This window comes from Oncorhynchus masou, chromosome 27 (genome assembly GCF_036934945.1).
Source record: "Oncorhynchus masou masou isolate Uvic2021 chromosome 27, UVic_Omas_1.1, whole genome shotgun sequence".
Classification (NCBI taxonomy): Eukaryota; Metazoa; Chordata; class Actinopteri; order Salmoniformes; family Salmonidae; genus Oncorhynchus; species Oncorhynchus masou.
Window position 1 is genome coordinate 26,887,270 of NC_088238.1, and position 14,585 is coordinate 26,901,854.

Consider the following 14,585-nt stretch of genomic DNA (forward strand, 5'->3'; position numbering starts at 1 on the left):
TAAAAAAATGGATCAATTTAACCATAAAATTGTTTTGTTGACATATCTCCAAAAGTTGTGATGAAAGTGTTGGGGAAATAATTACCCTAAACTTTCCCAAATTTGAAACTCAAGAGCTACCTATGGCCGCCTGCCCTGAGTCTACAAACACACACGCACACTTTTAAAATAGAGATTCTCTAAGAAAAATATGTGGATCTTCTCCACTTGCACCATGTGAGGCTGGAGAAAGAGTGTTTCAGGATATTTCTTGAATGTTGTAGCTTGATGTATTACCAGTAAATAATGCAGACAAAGTAGGTAAAGGATATAAGTAGAGGACAATGATTAAAACTAAGATCAAACGTTAAACTTTGTCTCATCCCTATTTCTTGACTGGCTCTCTCTCTGACATTTAGGCAAGCCTACACAAAAGTTGGAAGGATGTCAAAACTGCATTTTTATAGCTTATAGTAGCTTAGAAATCACTTCGGCAATACAAATCCATAAATTGAATCAACACCTATTATTGGCAACAACAAAAAAAACGGTCAAAATTGGACACTTTTCCATTCATTGCGATACAAAAATAGCAACTTCCTCTGTCTAGTATTGCAGTTCTGGTGAAGGGAACAACGTAAGAGTTTGTCACCTCGCTCCGCCTATTTCTCTCTGGTAACAACAAACAACGTCAAACTGCTGTAATCGTTAATGGACCGAACTCCGGTGTGTAGCGTTCCTAACGGTACAATGGACCCGTTATGGAAAAAAGTCAACTCATTTACTGGACATATTCCCCGGTCAAGACACCGAGCAGCGGCTATTCGGGAACTTATTATCGTGTTTGGAGGTGGAAACGAGGGGATAGCGGAGGAGCTCCATGTTTACAACACCGGTAACGTTAGGCTAACACGTTCGTTAACTCGTTTGGCTAGCTAATGGACGCTACACATTTTGCGTTTGAGAAGTGAGCTAGTTCGCTCTTTGGTTTTCCTAGCCGTCTGGTGCGACTAATATGTTAATGCATTGAAAGTTTCACAAACATTCTAACGTTAGCTAGTTAAGCAAACCAACTTTTGCTCGGTCTCTGTCCCTTTGTCTAGTTTCTCTAAGCAGTGGTTTCTCCCAGCGGTGAGAGGGGACATCCCTCCAGGCTGTGCTGCCCATGGGTTTGCCTGTGAGGGAACCCGCATCCTGGTCTTTGGAGGCATGGTGGAGTTTGGCAAATACAACAACAGCCTGTACGAGCTACAGGTGAGGCTCTCTCACTCAATAGTGTCTTCAGTAATAGGGATCCTCTTGTCATGTTTTATGTATAATGTGAAGAGTGTGCAGCAGCATTGTCTTTCACAGTCCTGTAGCTCTGATGGAAGGTCTTCACAAGTACAGCGTTTTTCCCCCTTAGATTGTACAGTAGATTGTATGTATTCACTCTGATGGATAAGATGCCATAGTTGACCCCTTGTCTATCAGGCGAGCCGCTGGCTGTGGAAGAAGTTGAAACCCAGGCCACCCAAGAACGACATGCCGCCCCCCTGTCCCCGCCTCGGACACAGCTTCACCCTCATTGGGAACAAGTGCTACCTGTTTGGGGGACTGGCCAATGACAGTGAGGACCCCAATGGCAATGTCCCAAGGTATGGAGCTATGTACCTAGCTCCAACAGTCTCCAACGCAGCTTCTCTAATCAGGGTACTGAGGGTTGTGATTAATCTTAAGAAACCTTAATGTTTGCTCTGTCACTTTTGATCCCACCTTACCTGGACCCAGATCTGTTTGGCCACACCAATGACCATAGGAGTGGGAAAGATCTGGGACCAGGCTAGTTCTCATCCCACTGGCTGTCTCTGTTTTCTTTCTGTAGGTACCTGGATGACTTTTATGAGCTGGAGCTGCAGTCAGTGTCAGGGGTGAAGGGTTGGAACATTCCAGATACTAAGGGCGTGGGCTCGAGAGTCCCACACGTCGGTAGCATACACTGGGTCAGGCTCCCCCAAACTCTACATCTTCGGAGGAATGAGAGGCAGTCGCCTTGATGACCTCTGGCAGCTTGACCTCGGTAACCTCACAGCCTACTGCCATGCTTTGATGAACCACAATCTGACCACAACACTTTGAATGAACTCACCTCCTTGGTGTGAATTCAAGTTGCTGTAGCAGTAACCAACTTTCGGTTTCCATAAAACGCAACCTTGCATTCGTGGTCGTGGCAATGAAATCTAACTGGCTCTCTGAATCCACTCTCTTCTGTCTGCTCTTTAGAATCTATGACATGGTCTACACCTGACACTAAAGGACCCCCTCCTCTACCCAGAAGCCTTCACTCTGCCAACGTTATAGAAAACAAGTAATGGAAATAGTTATTTTGTGCGTGCTGTATATGTTTGTGTGGTATCATGGATGTTTGCCAAATATATATATATTTTTTTGCTTTGCCTCTGTGGGAAGGATGTATGTTTTTGGGGGGTGGGTCCCTGTTCCAGAGACAGACAAACCTAATACCCTGGGAGCTGAATGGATCTGTACCAACTCCTTATCCGTGCTCAACTTAGGTCAGTATCATACCCTAAGTGATTAGCTTGTAATAATGAGTATCTGACTGGTCACATTCCATTTAGTTAAATTCATATTTTGAGAATCATATTTAATTGAACCCAGTAAGGTTAAATTAATCACATTTATTTATAAAGCCCTTTTTACATAAACAGATGTTACAAAGTGATTAAATAGTTAACCCCTTTTCCTGTTGATCTCAGACACCATGACATGGCATAGCCTAGGCCCAGATCAGCAACAGGGGCAGACAGTGAGCCAGGGTGACCAGGAAGAGTCCCAGCCCAGCAGTGGGGGACCCCGAGCCAGGGCAGGCCACTGTGTTGCCTCTATCGGCTCCCGCCTCTACATCTGGAGCGGCCGTGACGGCTACCGGAAGAGCTGGAACTACCAGGTGTGCTGCCAGGACCTATGGTATCTGGAGACGGGTGAGGAGAGAGACAACGATACTATTAATATCAGCACGTCTTATTACTGTAGCTCAATATGTGCTGCAGAGTCATACCATCTTTAAAGCCTATTTTTACATTTTAATTTGACCTTTATTTAGCTAGGAAAGTCAGTGGAGAGAGTGTATTTCTCATTTGTTCACACTACTAGCAACCCTCAGATAAAGTTAAATGGATATTGCGACCTGCTCGGCCATTTTGCTGCTACAACCTAACTGCGACTTGTGGTGTTTTCAGAGCGGCCCTCCACCCCAGCAGCAGTAATACTGGTCAAGTCCACCGTCAGCATGCTCCATGTGGCCTGGCGCCCCCTACCTGCAGCAGAGTGTTACATCCTCCAGCTGCAGCCCGTCTCCCCCTCTAACAACCCCACAGCCCGACCCAGTACAGGTGCCCAGGAGAGGAACCCCCAGGACCAAGGTGAGAGGAGAAATCTACCTGCTGCTCACACAACCAATCAGAGACTACTAGTTTGAATAGAAATGACCACAGTGAATTTCACATGGCCTTGAGAGGAGTTCTGTCTGATGCCAAGCTAATGGCTTTGAAAGTGGTTTTAAAGCAGAAGCCTTTGTCCAGGGCCATCTGGTCCATTCACAAGGCCAGGGTTGACATCTGTACCGGGCCAGGGTTGAAGGTTGACGCAGGCTAAGATATAATGAGCTAAGAAGAGGTATACGTGTAAAGCTATGCTTGATGTGCTCGTTTTCCTCCAGATGTCCAGTCAGCTCAGGTCCCAGACGACCCCACCTCACAGGAAGCCCAGAATACATCCCAACAGGTCAGATGGTGACCCCTTACGTACATATCCAGTTGTATTAGCTACAGTGCTGGGAAAGTGCTATATTCAGATGGTGTTAGTACTGCCATTGAGACTGTAACAGCTAAGCTAAATGTTACACCCCGAATATTGCCTGAATATTGCCCCCCCGGCTTCAGGCCGGAAAGAGACTCCCATGGAAGTGTCAGAGGCTGTTAGAGACCCCCATCCAGAGGGGGAGAGTGATGCTACTGGAAAAACACAATCCGAGCCCTTGGGACATGAGGCTGACCCCACAAAAACCTCCCAGCCCTCAGACACAGTGGTGAGCAGTGAACACCAGCCAGGTAACAGCATGGACCTCAAGCTAGCTTTTTACTCTACCAGGTTTGAATATCATCTGCATAAACAATGACAGTCCTTCCTCATTCACAGGACAAGAACCTGACACCACTTCCTCAGATCTCAACACTGTCAAATGCAAGGTAGGACAAGAATACTAAAGAAGTTATTAATTTTCCTACCATAGAGACTGAAGGAAGTAATCCCTGTCTGTGCCCTGTAGGTATCTGGTGAGAAATCAGGTGAGTCTGAGTGGTTTGATGCTGGAGTGTTCAAAACCCTGTTCTCTGAGGTGACCCACTACTACCTGCCACCTGGGAATGACTTTATTCCCACCATCTACAGCAGACCCACTAACACTAAAGAAGTAAGCCACATCTTGGTTTGAATCTTAATGAAAAAACATGCCCCCAGGATGTGTGCAGATAACATGCAGAAACCATCTTCAGCTAGCAGTCATTTTTTGTTAATTTGTCTCTAATCTGTTCATTGATTTCTGGATTTGACACACACACGCACCATTTTCAACACACCCCACTCCCACAGATTAAGTTGCAGGGGCCTCAGGACTATGAGTGGAGGGAGAAGCAGGAGCTGTGTCCAGGTGTAGCCTATAGGTTCAGAGTAGCAGGCATCAACAGCTGTGGTCAGGGAGACTTCAGCCCTTCCAGAGAGTTCAAAACCTGCCAGCCCGGCTTCCCCGGAGCGCCCTCAGCTGTCAAGATCACCAAGGTACTGTACTGTACTCTACAACAGCAAACTTTACACTGAGAGAAGGTTACTGTTGAGGGGTGTAAATGAGGCCAAGCACATTAACAGAATGTGCTGCCAGCATTTGTTATTGTTCAACAGAGGCTTCCGAGAGCTCACGTGGGAGATTGTTGTGATTTATTGCTGCCTGTTCAATTTCACTAGTTTTCTAGTTCCACAATATATTTATCATTGTTTCTCCTAAATAACCTGCTTTTCCTCTCATCCTTTATCCATCAACCACTGTCTCCCCCCAGGCTAATGACTCGGTCCACATCACATGGGACTCCCCCACCTCCCCGTCAGGTAAGATCTTGGAGTACTCCATGTACCTGGCGGTGAGGAGGAGCCGGTCCAGCAGCCCTGAGTGTCCTGGCCAGCTGGCCTTCATCAGGATCTACCGCGGCACCAAGACCTTTTGCACCGTCAGCCCCGCCCACCTGGCTAACGCCTACATTGACAGCTCCTCCCCCAACCGGCCAGCTGTCGTCTTCCGCATCGCCGCCAAGAACGAGCAGGGCTACGGGCCCGCCACACAGATCCGCTGGCTACAGGGTACGCTGCAAGACAGGTGGGGGGGGGTATCCTGACCCTGAATCAGTACTTTAGTGGCATACTGACTGCCACCAATGAGTGGTCTCTAACCATGGGCTCTGTCTCCTTTCAGATGCCAGTAAACTCAAAGCCTCGTCAACACAACCAGACGGCAGCCCCATGGAGGCAGAACAGGAGGCAGCAGACAGGTGAACAAGCTCTGCTCTCATCTGACTAAACCTTAGGAGAACGTTTATATGAGATGAGTTGTCTCTTGCCATTGTCAGGCTTGCTCTTTTTAGAGTTTGTGTTAGATGACTTATTGTCATTTTTTTTCTTCTCATGTCTTGCAGCTCAGGTTGAAGATGGACTGCCAGACGCTCGCCGATACCCAGGAAAGATGATGTAACTAGTCAGAGGGCATGACTACTTTCCAACTGAGCCATGTCCCTCATAGAAGGCTGTACACAACTTATAGATTTAAAAAAAAATCTATTTTTTTTCCTAATTGCTGTACATAACTGTTGCGTGTGTTAATTTCCACCTGTCATTTGACCATTTTGTATTACATTATAGTGTCAAAAAAGTTGTACTTCCATTACTATTTTTTAAAAGTTAAATAACTGATGTTATGACCAGAGCATTTCCCCTCTTGTCAAACAGACAAGGAATGAACGTGCCTTAGTGTTTGAAGGGGTTTTGAATGGGGATGATCAACCGGCCAGCAACTGCTTCACAATAATTAACATGTAGCAAACTTGAATTGGATAATAGTGGGATATTTTGTGTATTTATCATTTGGGCCAAGTCAATGGTTGTATTTCAGCCTCAACATGCAGAGGTTCTTTGTTAAGTATAACATGATTCCAGCACAGCACTTCTTACATGCCTTGTGGGAATGGAATGTGAGGGTTTGAGTCCATCAATTTATGTTGTTCCATTTCATATTTATGGATACTGTTATTATCCTTTACTCAAAGGATTATTTTGTAGCCATAGGAAGTAAGCCATGTGTTTGAATCTTAAGCTATCTATACTTAAATACAGTGATTGCCACTACCTTTCCTCTCTTATAGCACTGTAGCTCACTATGCAATGTGGAAATCACTAGATTTCTTTGGGCTGCTCATGTTTACAAATTGAATAGTACATTTGATCCAGACATTAATTCCATCTGATTCCAAAGCTACTTTAGTATGGCGAAAGTGACGATACATATGAGTTTTTATTTATTTATTATTGAATATTTAACATGTTTTTCCATATGTTACTCAGTGAGTATGTAGCCCAGATCTCATTTTTGTTAATATGAGCTCAATGCAGGAGATAATTGTGTTTTAACATTCCTGTTCTGTTACAGGATTGTATTGAAAAATAATCCAGGCGGCATGACTAACTGTTATCCCCGTACTCTTGGTAGGTGTATGTTGTACAATTTGTTAAATGAGAACTGAGAACATTTTGGACTTCTGTTTTAACAGTCCAAATGTGGTTAAAAAAAAATGACAAGAATTAAAACTGTTCTTGACAATCTGCTAATGAGCATTATTATCAGTGTGTGTGATTCTTGTCTGAAATCAGACAATAACCTTTTTTATTCAATTTGTGAAAATGGATCAAAATGAAAAATTCATTGTGGCGAGAGTTTTCCAAGAGCCTTTGTAATGTTGCAATTTAACCACATGGGGTTAAAATTGAAGCCGGGTTAAGATAAATCTCCCATGATCCCATGCGAATCTGTAGTTCTCTGCAGGATAAGGTAGCTAGTTTTGTCGTCGAGTCGAGTTCGAGGTAAGCAACGATCAAAACGGCATATTATTATCGCTGAAGTGGAAGGAGCATTCTAAATTGTGGCCAAGAGCTAGCCAGTTAACTTGATAACTGATTTGACATTGTTCAGTGACCGGTTGTTAGCAAGCTAGTGTACGTTGGCTAGAACGGCGGGAGTTAAAGCGCCACTTTCAAAAAGAGTAGCACTAGTTGCATCTAAATGACTGGCTAACTACTGATGACAGCTTGGAGATCTGTGCCCTTTGCTATTTGATTTTGTGCGACAGTGATCAGCCAAACACAGTTGTTATGCTATCAAGTGCTAGTCAACGTCGTATGGTCCGGGCAAGACAGTCAGCTGAACTGTTTAGTGTGCAGTGATGGAACTGTTTGTCTATGCTGGGCTGGATTGCCTTGCCTGTATTTGTTGCATCTGAGTCTGACATTGTCTTTTGTTCTTTGAGTAAGTAGCTACATTTATCCAGGGTGGGTGGGGTGCTTGAGATGAGGCCAAGATGTTCGAGTGCCGTGTTTGCAATCAAGCATAATCATCCCTCCCTTGACCACGCGTATCCACAACAGAACGTGGAGAAATCACTTGAGACCGAGGCTGTGTAGTTACCTGAGCGGTTCTCATTTGCACAAATAGCTGGGGAATTTAGGGCTACCATGGTAACGACAGCAATTTGCCACAAACCATTCATCACACCATCCTTACAACATCAGTCTTTACCATCTCTGACCTGCAAACAGAGGAGAGCACAGCACGTCTCTTCCCTTTGAAGTTGGTTCTGTCTTATGATTAATTCCGTTGAGCTAAAGCCTTTGTGTAGAGCTGAAGAAGTGGATCTTGCTTTGATGTCAATCGTTCTTACTAATTGGATGATGTATTTGGAAATGGATGGAGCGGAACAACGCACAGATCACGCTTTCCCTAACCTCACTCTCTCTTCCTCCCTCGATATATCCATCCAGTAGAGGCGAGATGAACCCCTCTGCCTTTGCTCAGTCCGGCCCCCTGCACCCAAGTCTGGACCCTGGGGGGATGGTGAAGCTGGGGGAGTCTGACATGGAGCTGCAGAAGATGCTGATCGATGAGCGGATGAGATGTGAGAACCACAAGACCAACTACCGGACTCTCAAGGCTGAACATACTAGGTAACAGCCCAGGAGATGTGTGTAATACCATAATACTGATAGTGTGTGTGATGTGTTCACGCTTGTATATATCTCCTTCACCGTGTTGTCTGTCCCAGGCTGCAGGATGAGTTTACCCGGGGGCAGGGAGAGCTGAAGCGTCTCCTCAGTGACAAGCAAACCGCCCAGGAGAAACTGCAGCTGCTGCTGGCTGAACTCCGAGGTGAGATGCTGGACAAGACCAGAGAGCTGGAGGAGCTACGACTACAGGTACTGGAGCTAGTCCATAGAAAACGCACCCACTGACCTATGACTACTGTAGTGTCCCTTTTGTATATGGCAGTGTTTCTGCCTCGGTGTCAGTGTGTACAGCAGTTGGTTTGTTTTGTAAGGTGCTGACCCCCCAGCGGTTGGAGCTGTTGAGGGCCCAGGTGCAGCAGGAGATGGAGGGGCCTGTCAGAGAGCGCTTCAACAAACTGGAGGAGGTGAGACTCGCGCCCCAGAACACTGTCTATGGTCTATTCTCTAATGCTATTTACCTTTCTCTGCTCCTGACTGCTTTTAACCACCTCAGGCTGCTTCTGTTTTGTTTAAATACTTTGTACTGCTTCTATCCAGCTTCAGCTGCTTTTGATAGTTTTGACACTAGTTCCACTGTGCTCTCCAACTGTCACAGCTGTAACCGTTATCTCCATAGCAACTGCTTGAGAACTTGAACGTTTATGAGGGCAGTGAAGGGTGGGCCATCACACTTACACTGTCAGATTATTGAGATTGAAAATGGTACATCCATTCAAATTCAACTTTCTCTTTGTTTCTGTCTCTTTCTCCTCCTTGATTATAACAAGCCCTCTTATCTCTGTGTTCCTTGCAGGAGACTGAGAAGTACAGGTCTGAGTATAACAAGCTGCGGTATGACTACACCTTCCTGAAGTCTGAGTTTGACCACCAGAGAGAGGAGAGCGCTCGCATACTGGAGGAGAAGAAGATCCGCTTTGATGCTGAGGTGTGTGTGTGTTCGTGTGTGTGTGTGAGAGAACATTTGTAATGTGAGGTCTAATACAGTATGTTTGTTTATCCATATACACTACATGACCAAAAGTATGTGGACACCTACTCGTCGAATGTCTCGTTCCATAATCATGGGCATTAATATGGAGTCGGTCCCCCCCTTTGCTACTATAACAGCCTCCACTCTTTTGGGAAGGGTTTCCACTAAATATTGGAACATTGCTGCGGGGACTTTCTTCCATTCAGCCACGAGCATGAATGAATTTGGGCGATTAGGCCTGGCTCGCAGTCTGTGTTCCAATTCATCCCAAAGGTGTTCGATGGGGTTGAGGTCAGGGCTCTGCAGGCCAGTCAAGTTCTTTCACACCGATCTCCACAAACCATTTTTGTATGGATCTCACTTTGTGCACGGCGGCATTGTCATTCTGAAACAGGAAAGGGCCTTCCCCAAACTGTTGCCGCAAATTTGGAAGCACAGAATCCTCTAGAATTGTATGTTGTAGCCCTAAGATTTCCTTCAATGGAACTAAGGGGCCTAGCCCAAACCTTGAAAACCAGCCCCAGACCATTATTCCTCATCCACCAAACTTTACAGTTGGTACTATGTATTCGGGCGGGTAGCGTTCTCATGGCATCCACCAAACCCAGATTAGTCTGTTGGACTGCCAGATTAATCACTCCAGAGAACGGTTTCCACAGCTCCGGAGTCCAATGGTGGTGAGCTTTACACCACTCTAGCCAACGGTTGGCATTGCGCATGGTGATTTTTAGGATTGTATGCGGCTGCTCGGCCTTGGAAACCCATTTCGTGAAGCTCCAGACGAACAGTTCTTGTGCTGACGTTGCTTCCAGAGGCAGTTTGAACTCGGTCGTGAGTGTTGCAACTGAGGACAGACATTTATTTTACATGCTTCACTGGTACCGTTCTGTGAACTTGAGTGACCGACCACTTTGCGGCTGAGCTGTTGTTCGTCCTAGACGTTTCCACTTCACAATAACAGCACTTAAGGTCGACCGGGGCGGCTCTAGCAGGGCAGAAATTTGACGAACTGACTTGTTGGAAAGGTGGCATCCTATGACGGTGCCACGTTGAAAGTCACTGAGCTCTTCAGTAAGCCCAATTTACTGCCAATATTTGTCTATGGAGATTGCATGGCTTTGTGCTTGATTTTTATACACCTGTCAGCAACTGGTGTGGCTGAAACAGCCGAATCACTAATTTGAAGGGGTGTCTACATACTTTTGCGTGTTAGTATATAGAAGTTGCTTTTCTGATTGTGTGTTCAGGTATCACGGCTGGAAAGGGACAGAGAGGAGCTGATTGGCCAGTATCAGGGCACAGACCCGTCTAGAGACGGTAAACGCGTTGAGTCTCTGCTGAGAGAGAAGGCCCAGCTCCACCTGCGTCTGAAGGGCCTGGAGGCTGAGGTGGCTGAGCTCCGGGCTCAGAGGGACAACTCTGGCCAGCAAGCCGAGAACGTGCAGCGCATCCAGGTCCGCCAGTTCGCAGAATCCCAGGCTGCAGCCAAGTCACTGGAGGTAAGAAACGTGTGTTCTCTGTCAGTCAATGTTTTGAACTGTTATTGTCACTATGAAACTTAAGCTAGATGATGAAATATATCTGTTGGAGTAAGTTCTAACATAGGTAGAATGACTTTACTGTGTGTGCTTGTTTTGATTTGTGGAATAATGAATCATTTGATTGTGTTTCAGGCAGAGAGGCAGTCACTGCGCCTGCAGTTGGAGCGTCTGGGGAGCGAGTTGCAGCTGAGTCATGAACAGAACACCCAGCTGACCGGCAGACTACACAAGGCTGAGCGAGAGGTCAACACTCTCACCAGCCAGGTAAGTACCTATGTGATCCTTAACCTCTAACCCCAGAGATCATCAGCTGTGTTTCTCATAGCAGGTGCTCTTATCCAGAGTGACTTACAGTCCCCACCATAACCCCTTATATCAATAGGTTGCTGTGTGCTCATGCCAGTCTCTCGGTTTCTCTCAGGTGGAGGGCATGAGGCACTCTCACAAGCTGGAGGTGGCCAATGTGAAGCTGGAGTGTGCCAGGTCTAGAGGGGAGGTGGAGCGGGAGAGAGACACACTACAGGGCCAGATGGAAGGTAACTCGGCAAATAACCTCTTTGTGTGTTTTGATCATACATGTACTGTACATCACTCTCATTTTAGTCTGCTAACTTAACTCTTTCCTTCCTGTCTCTCTCCTTTCATCTCCTTCAACCCCCCCCACCCCCTTTCCTTTCTTCTCTGGCTGTCAGGCATGCAGTCTGATGTGGAGGTGTTGAAGGGAACAGTGGAGAGACAGAAGGAGGTGCTGGCTGAGAGGGAAAGGGAACTCGTCCGGAGGGTGCAGGCTGCTCGCGAGGAGGAGTTCCACAAAACAGCCATCGTCCACGAGGAGAAGTTAGGATCTATCTCTCTCACAGACACACTCTCACATACACACGGTCTCAGATTACTTTGTTGAAATTGTGTGCATCGATCATGTGTGTGTATAATGTGTGTGTCACAGGAGGTTGGTGTCACCTTAATTGGGGAGGGTGGGCTCGTGGTAATGGCTGGTGCTTCGTTTGATGCCATTCCATTTGCTCCGTTCCAGCCATTTTATGAGCCGTGCTCCCCTCAGCAGCCTCCACTGGTGTGCGTGTGTATATAATGTGTGTGTGTGTGTGTGTTCAGGTTGGTGCTGGAGGATCGACTGGCTGAGCTGGAGCAGCAGAGGGCGCTACAAGATGCTGCTGGCCACACCCAGAAAGAGGAGTGGGAGGAGCGTCTCCGTGGCGCCCAGCTGGGGGAGGAGTCTGCCCGTAAAGAATTGCAGATCCTAAGGTTAGTAAGAGGTGTGCTGCTTTACCCGTGCATAGTGTGCATTACTAATATATTTCACATAAGTGTGTGTGTGTTAATGACCTTGTGTTTGTTGCGTGTGTCAGGACTAAACTGCAGCAGCAGGGCTCTCAGCTGGAGGAACTGCAGACACAGAAGTCAGATAATGCTGATCTGAGACGGGTACTAAGCTGCCTGAGGCTCAGCGCCTGACTGACATTCAGTTTGTATTGCCCTTTCAACATTGATTGGCTGATGTAAATGTCCAAACAACATTGAGTTGACCACGTACCCGTCCCTCCCTCTCACAGCAGAACCAGGAGCTGGGGGTGCAGCTGGGTACGTTGTCCCACGCCGAGGCTGAGCTTCTGGAGACCAACCAGCGTCTGAGGGACACCCTGGAGAGGGCCCGGGAGGACTTGAGGAGCGCCCGCTCACAAGCTGAGAGGACCCAACACGAAGCCGAGAGGTACACTGCATCACCTTTATACTGTATAGATATGCTGAGTATGAGGCAGAGTGGAACAGTTAGAAATTATACTGTTGGAACCATCAAGTGGTTTCTATTTCTAACCTTCCTCTTTCTCCCTCTCTCCTATTTCTTTGTTCTCTTCCCTTTCTCTGCAGATTGGTGGAGGAGCGTCGTGTGGAGTGGTTAGAGGAGAAACACAAACTACAGGAGAGGGATGCAGAGCTGCAGGAGAAGTACGGCCAGGCCAAGGAGAAACTTCAGAGGGCCGCGCTGGCACAGAAAAAGGTACCTGCCTCTCTCCCCCCATCCTCCTCTTCTATCTTCCTTTCACTGCCATCTTTACCTCTCTTCCCTTCCTCCTTTGCTCCTCTGACTTCTTTTTCTGATGTCTCTCTCTCTGTCCCAGAGGAAAAACATGACAGAGAACAAGGAGAAGAGATACCAGGACAGGATCCAACTACTGGAGGCTAAGATGGCAGAGCTGGAGCTCCAGACCAGCTCAGCCAAGAAGTATGTATATTTTCTTAGTGTGTGTATGTTAATTACTGTGTGTGTTTTTAAGACTAGTATGTGTGTTCCTCCCCAGGCGTCCTTCCTACACCGAAGAGCATGCCCTCCTTAACAGACGACTGAAGGAACTGCAGCGCCGACACAGCGAGTTCCGACGCCTCCTATTGGGCAACCAGGTGACCTCTGCCACAGGCCCTGCCCTCATGACCTCCACCACCGGCACAGGACTTGGCCCGGTCCTCGTACCCGAGTCTGAGGGGCCTAGTCTTCATGTGAGTACACTGAAGCCAGGTATCTTCTCATATACCTCATCACTGGTGTTCACAGATCAGGGACAGGATCCATAAAGAGTCTCGGCGTAGGAGTGCAGATCTAGGATCAGTTTTACTTTCAGATCATGATGAATAAGATTATGTGGGGGGGGGGGTTCTGGTCCGAGCTAGGTGAGAGCATCCTGTCAGGCTGTTTCACCACCTTGTACGGCAATCGCACTGTCCGCAAGGGTGGTGCACTATTACTAGCCGGCCACCGCCCAGTACCCTGCCCTCAAGCTCAGTCACTATTACTAGCCGGCCTCCGCCCAGTACCCTGCCCTGCACCTTAAAGGCGCTGCATGGTCATTCCGACATCTGCGTTGGCCGTGCAGCATTTAGGTGATATGGCCTCTGCAGAAGTCAGGGCATTCATACTACTAATGCTTTGCTGCACAGAGCTGTTGTCAAGGAAGTGAGTTTATGTTTATACAGGACCTCCTGCCCTCACCTACTGTCAACCAATCATGTCAATGCAGAGCTATACGGAGCCCTCCGCATTGTCACAACATTTGAGAGGCGCACGGCGATGTGGTACGGAGCTCAATCTGCCCACTGGGGGCTCCGCAATTTCGTCACACCATCCATACGGCGCCTCCGACCACATTTTCGGGTCAAGCATAAATTGACTCTTAGTTAGCAGAATAATTTAACACTGGTCACTTTAATGTTTACATACTGTTTTACTCACTTTGTTTATACTTTTAGTCATGGCTCATTTTTGTCTATTTTTCTGGATTATGTGTGTGTTACTGCAGTTTGAGCTAGAAATGCAAGCATTTCGCTGAACCTGCGATAACATCTGTTTACGTGACCAACCAACTTTGATTTGATAGGTGTTAGCAACATGGTAGAGGTCACTCCTCCATCGCTTTCTGTCCCTCCTCGTCCTCTTTCTCCCCACCTCTCTCTCTCTCTCTCTCTCAGGAGGAGCAGCACCAGAGAGAGTTATCACTGCTGCGTCAGAGGCTGGAGGAGTTAGCCTGTACGCAGCAGCAGCAGATGGAGGAACTGGGGCCTCCCATGGACAGGAACAGGGGCTCTGGCCTGCACGACTCTCTCCCTGAACTCTGACCTCTCCTCTCTGACCCCCCCCCCCCCTAGAGAGTGAGCATGTAGGATTTATTACTTATGTTTGGTAATATTCTAATTTAATCAGTGACATC

General features: G+C 47.1%; 1 protein-coding gene and 1 pseudogene across 4 annotated transcripts; both read left to right on the forward strand.

The window, feature by feature from the left end:
• The first annotated feature begins 658 nt into the window (after window positions 1-658).
• On the forward strand, window positions 659-6,910 carry LOC135515924 (host cell factor 2-like; annotated as a pseudogene).
• cep83 (centrosomal protein 83) lies at window positions 6,725-14,533 on the forward strand. Of its 4 annotated transcripts, none has more exons than XM_064939789.1 (16): window positions 6,725-6,783; window positions 8,113-8,295; window positions 8,394-8,544; window positions 8,667-8,759; window positions 9,149-9,280; window positions 10,573-10,824; window positions 10,999-11,130; window positions 11,288-11,402; window positions 11,559-11,703; window positions 11,980-12,129; window positions 12,234-12,309; window positions 12,438-12,595; window positions 12,754-12,883; window positions 13,005-13,108; window positions 13,185-13,380; window positions 14,347-14,533. In XM_064939789.1, exons 2-16 carry the CDS (start codon window positions 8,123-8,125, stop codon window positions 14,491-14,493), a joined length of 2,154 nt encoding a protein of 717 aa, XP_064795861.1. In that variant the 5' UTR covers window positions 6,725-6,783; window positions 8,113-8,122; the 3' UTR covers window positions 14,494-14,533. The 4 variants fall into 4 exon arrangements, with proteins under 4 accessions (XP_064795861.1, XP_064795862.1, XP_064795859.1 ...); XM_064939790.1 differs by having other exon boundaries at window positions 8,116-8,295; XM_064939787.1 differs by lacking the exon at window positions 6,725-6,783 and adding an exon at window positions 7,104-7,158.
• Window positions 14,534-14,585: the final 52 nt, after the last annotated feature.

Excerpts from the sequence above, each read along its gene's own strand:
- cep83 (XM_064939789.1), top strand. The coding sequence starts at position 8,123 with ATGAACCCCTCTGCCTTTGCTCAGTCCGGCCCCCTGCACCCAAGTCTG. Across the intron at positions 8,760-9,148 it reads GCTTCAACAAACTGGAGGAG|GAGACTGAGAAGTACAGGTC; the intron begins GTGAGACTCGCG and ends TGTTCCTTGCAG. Across the intron at positions 12,310-12,437 it reads ATAATGCTGATCTGAGACGG|CAGAACCAGGAGCTGGGGGT; the intron begins GTACTAAGCTGC and ends TCCCTCTCACAG.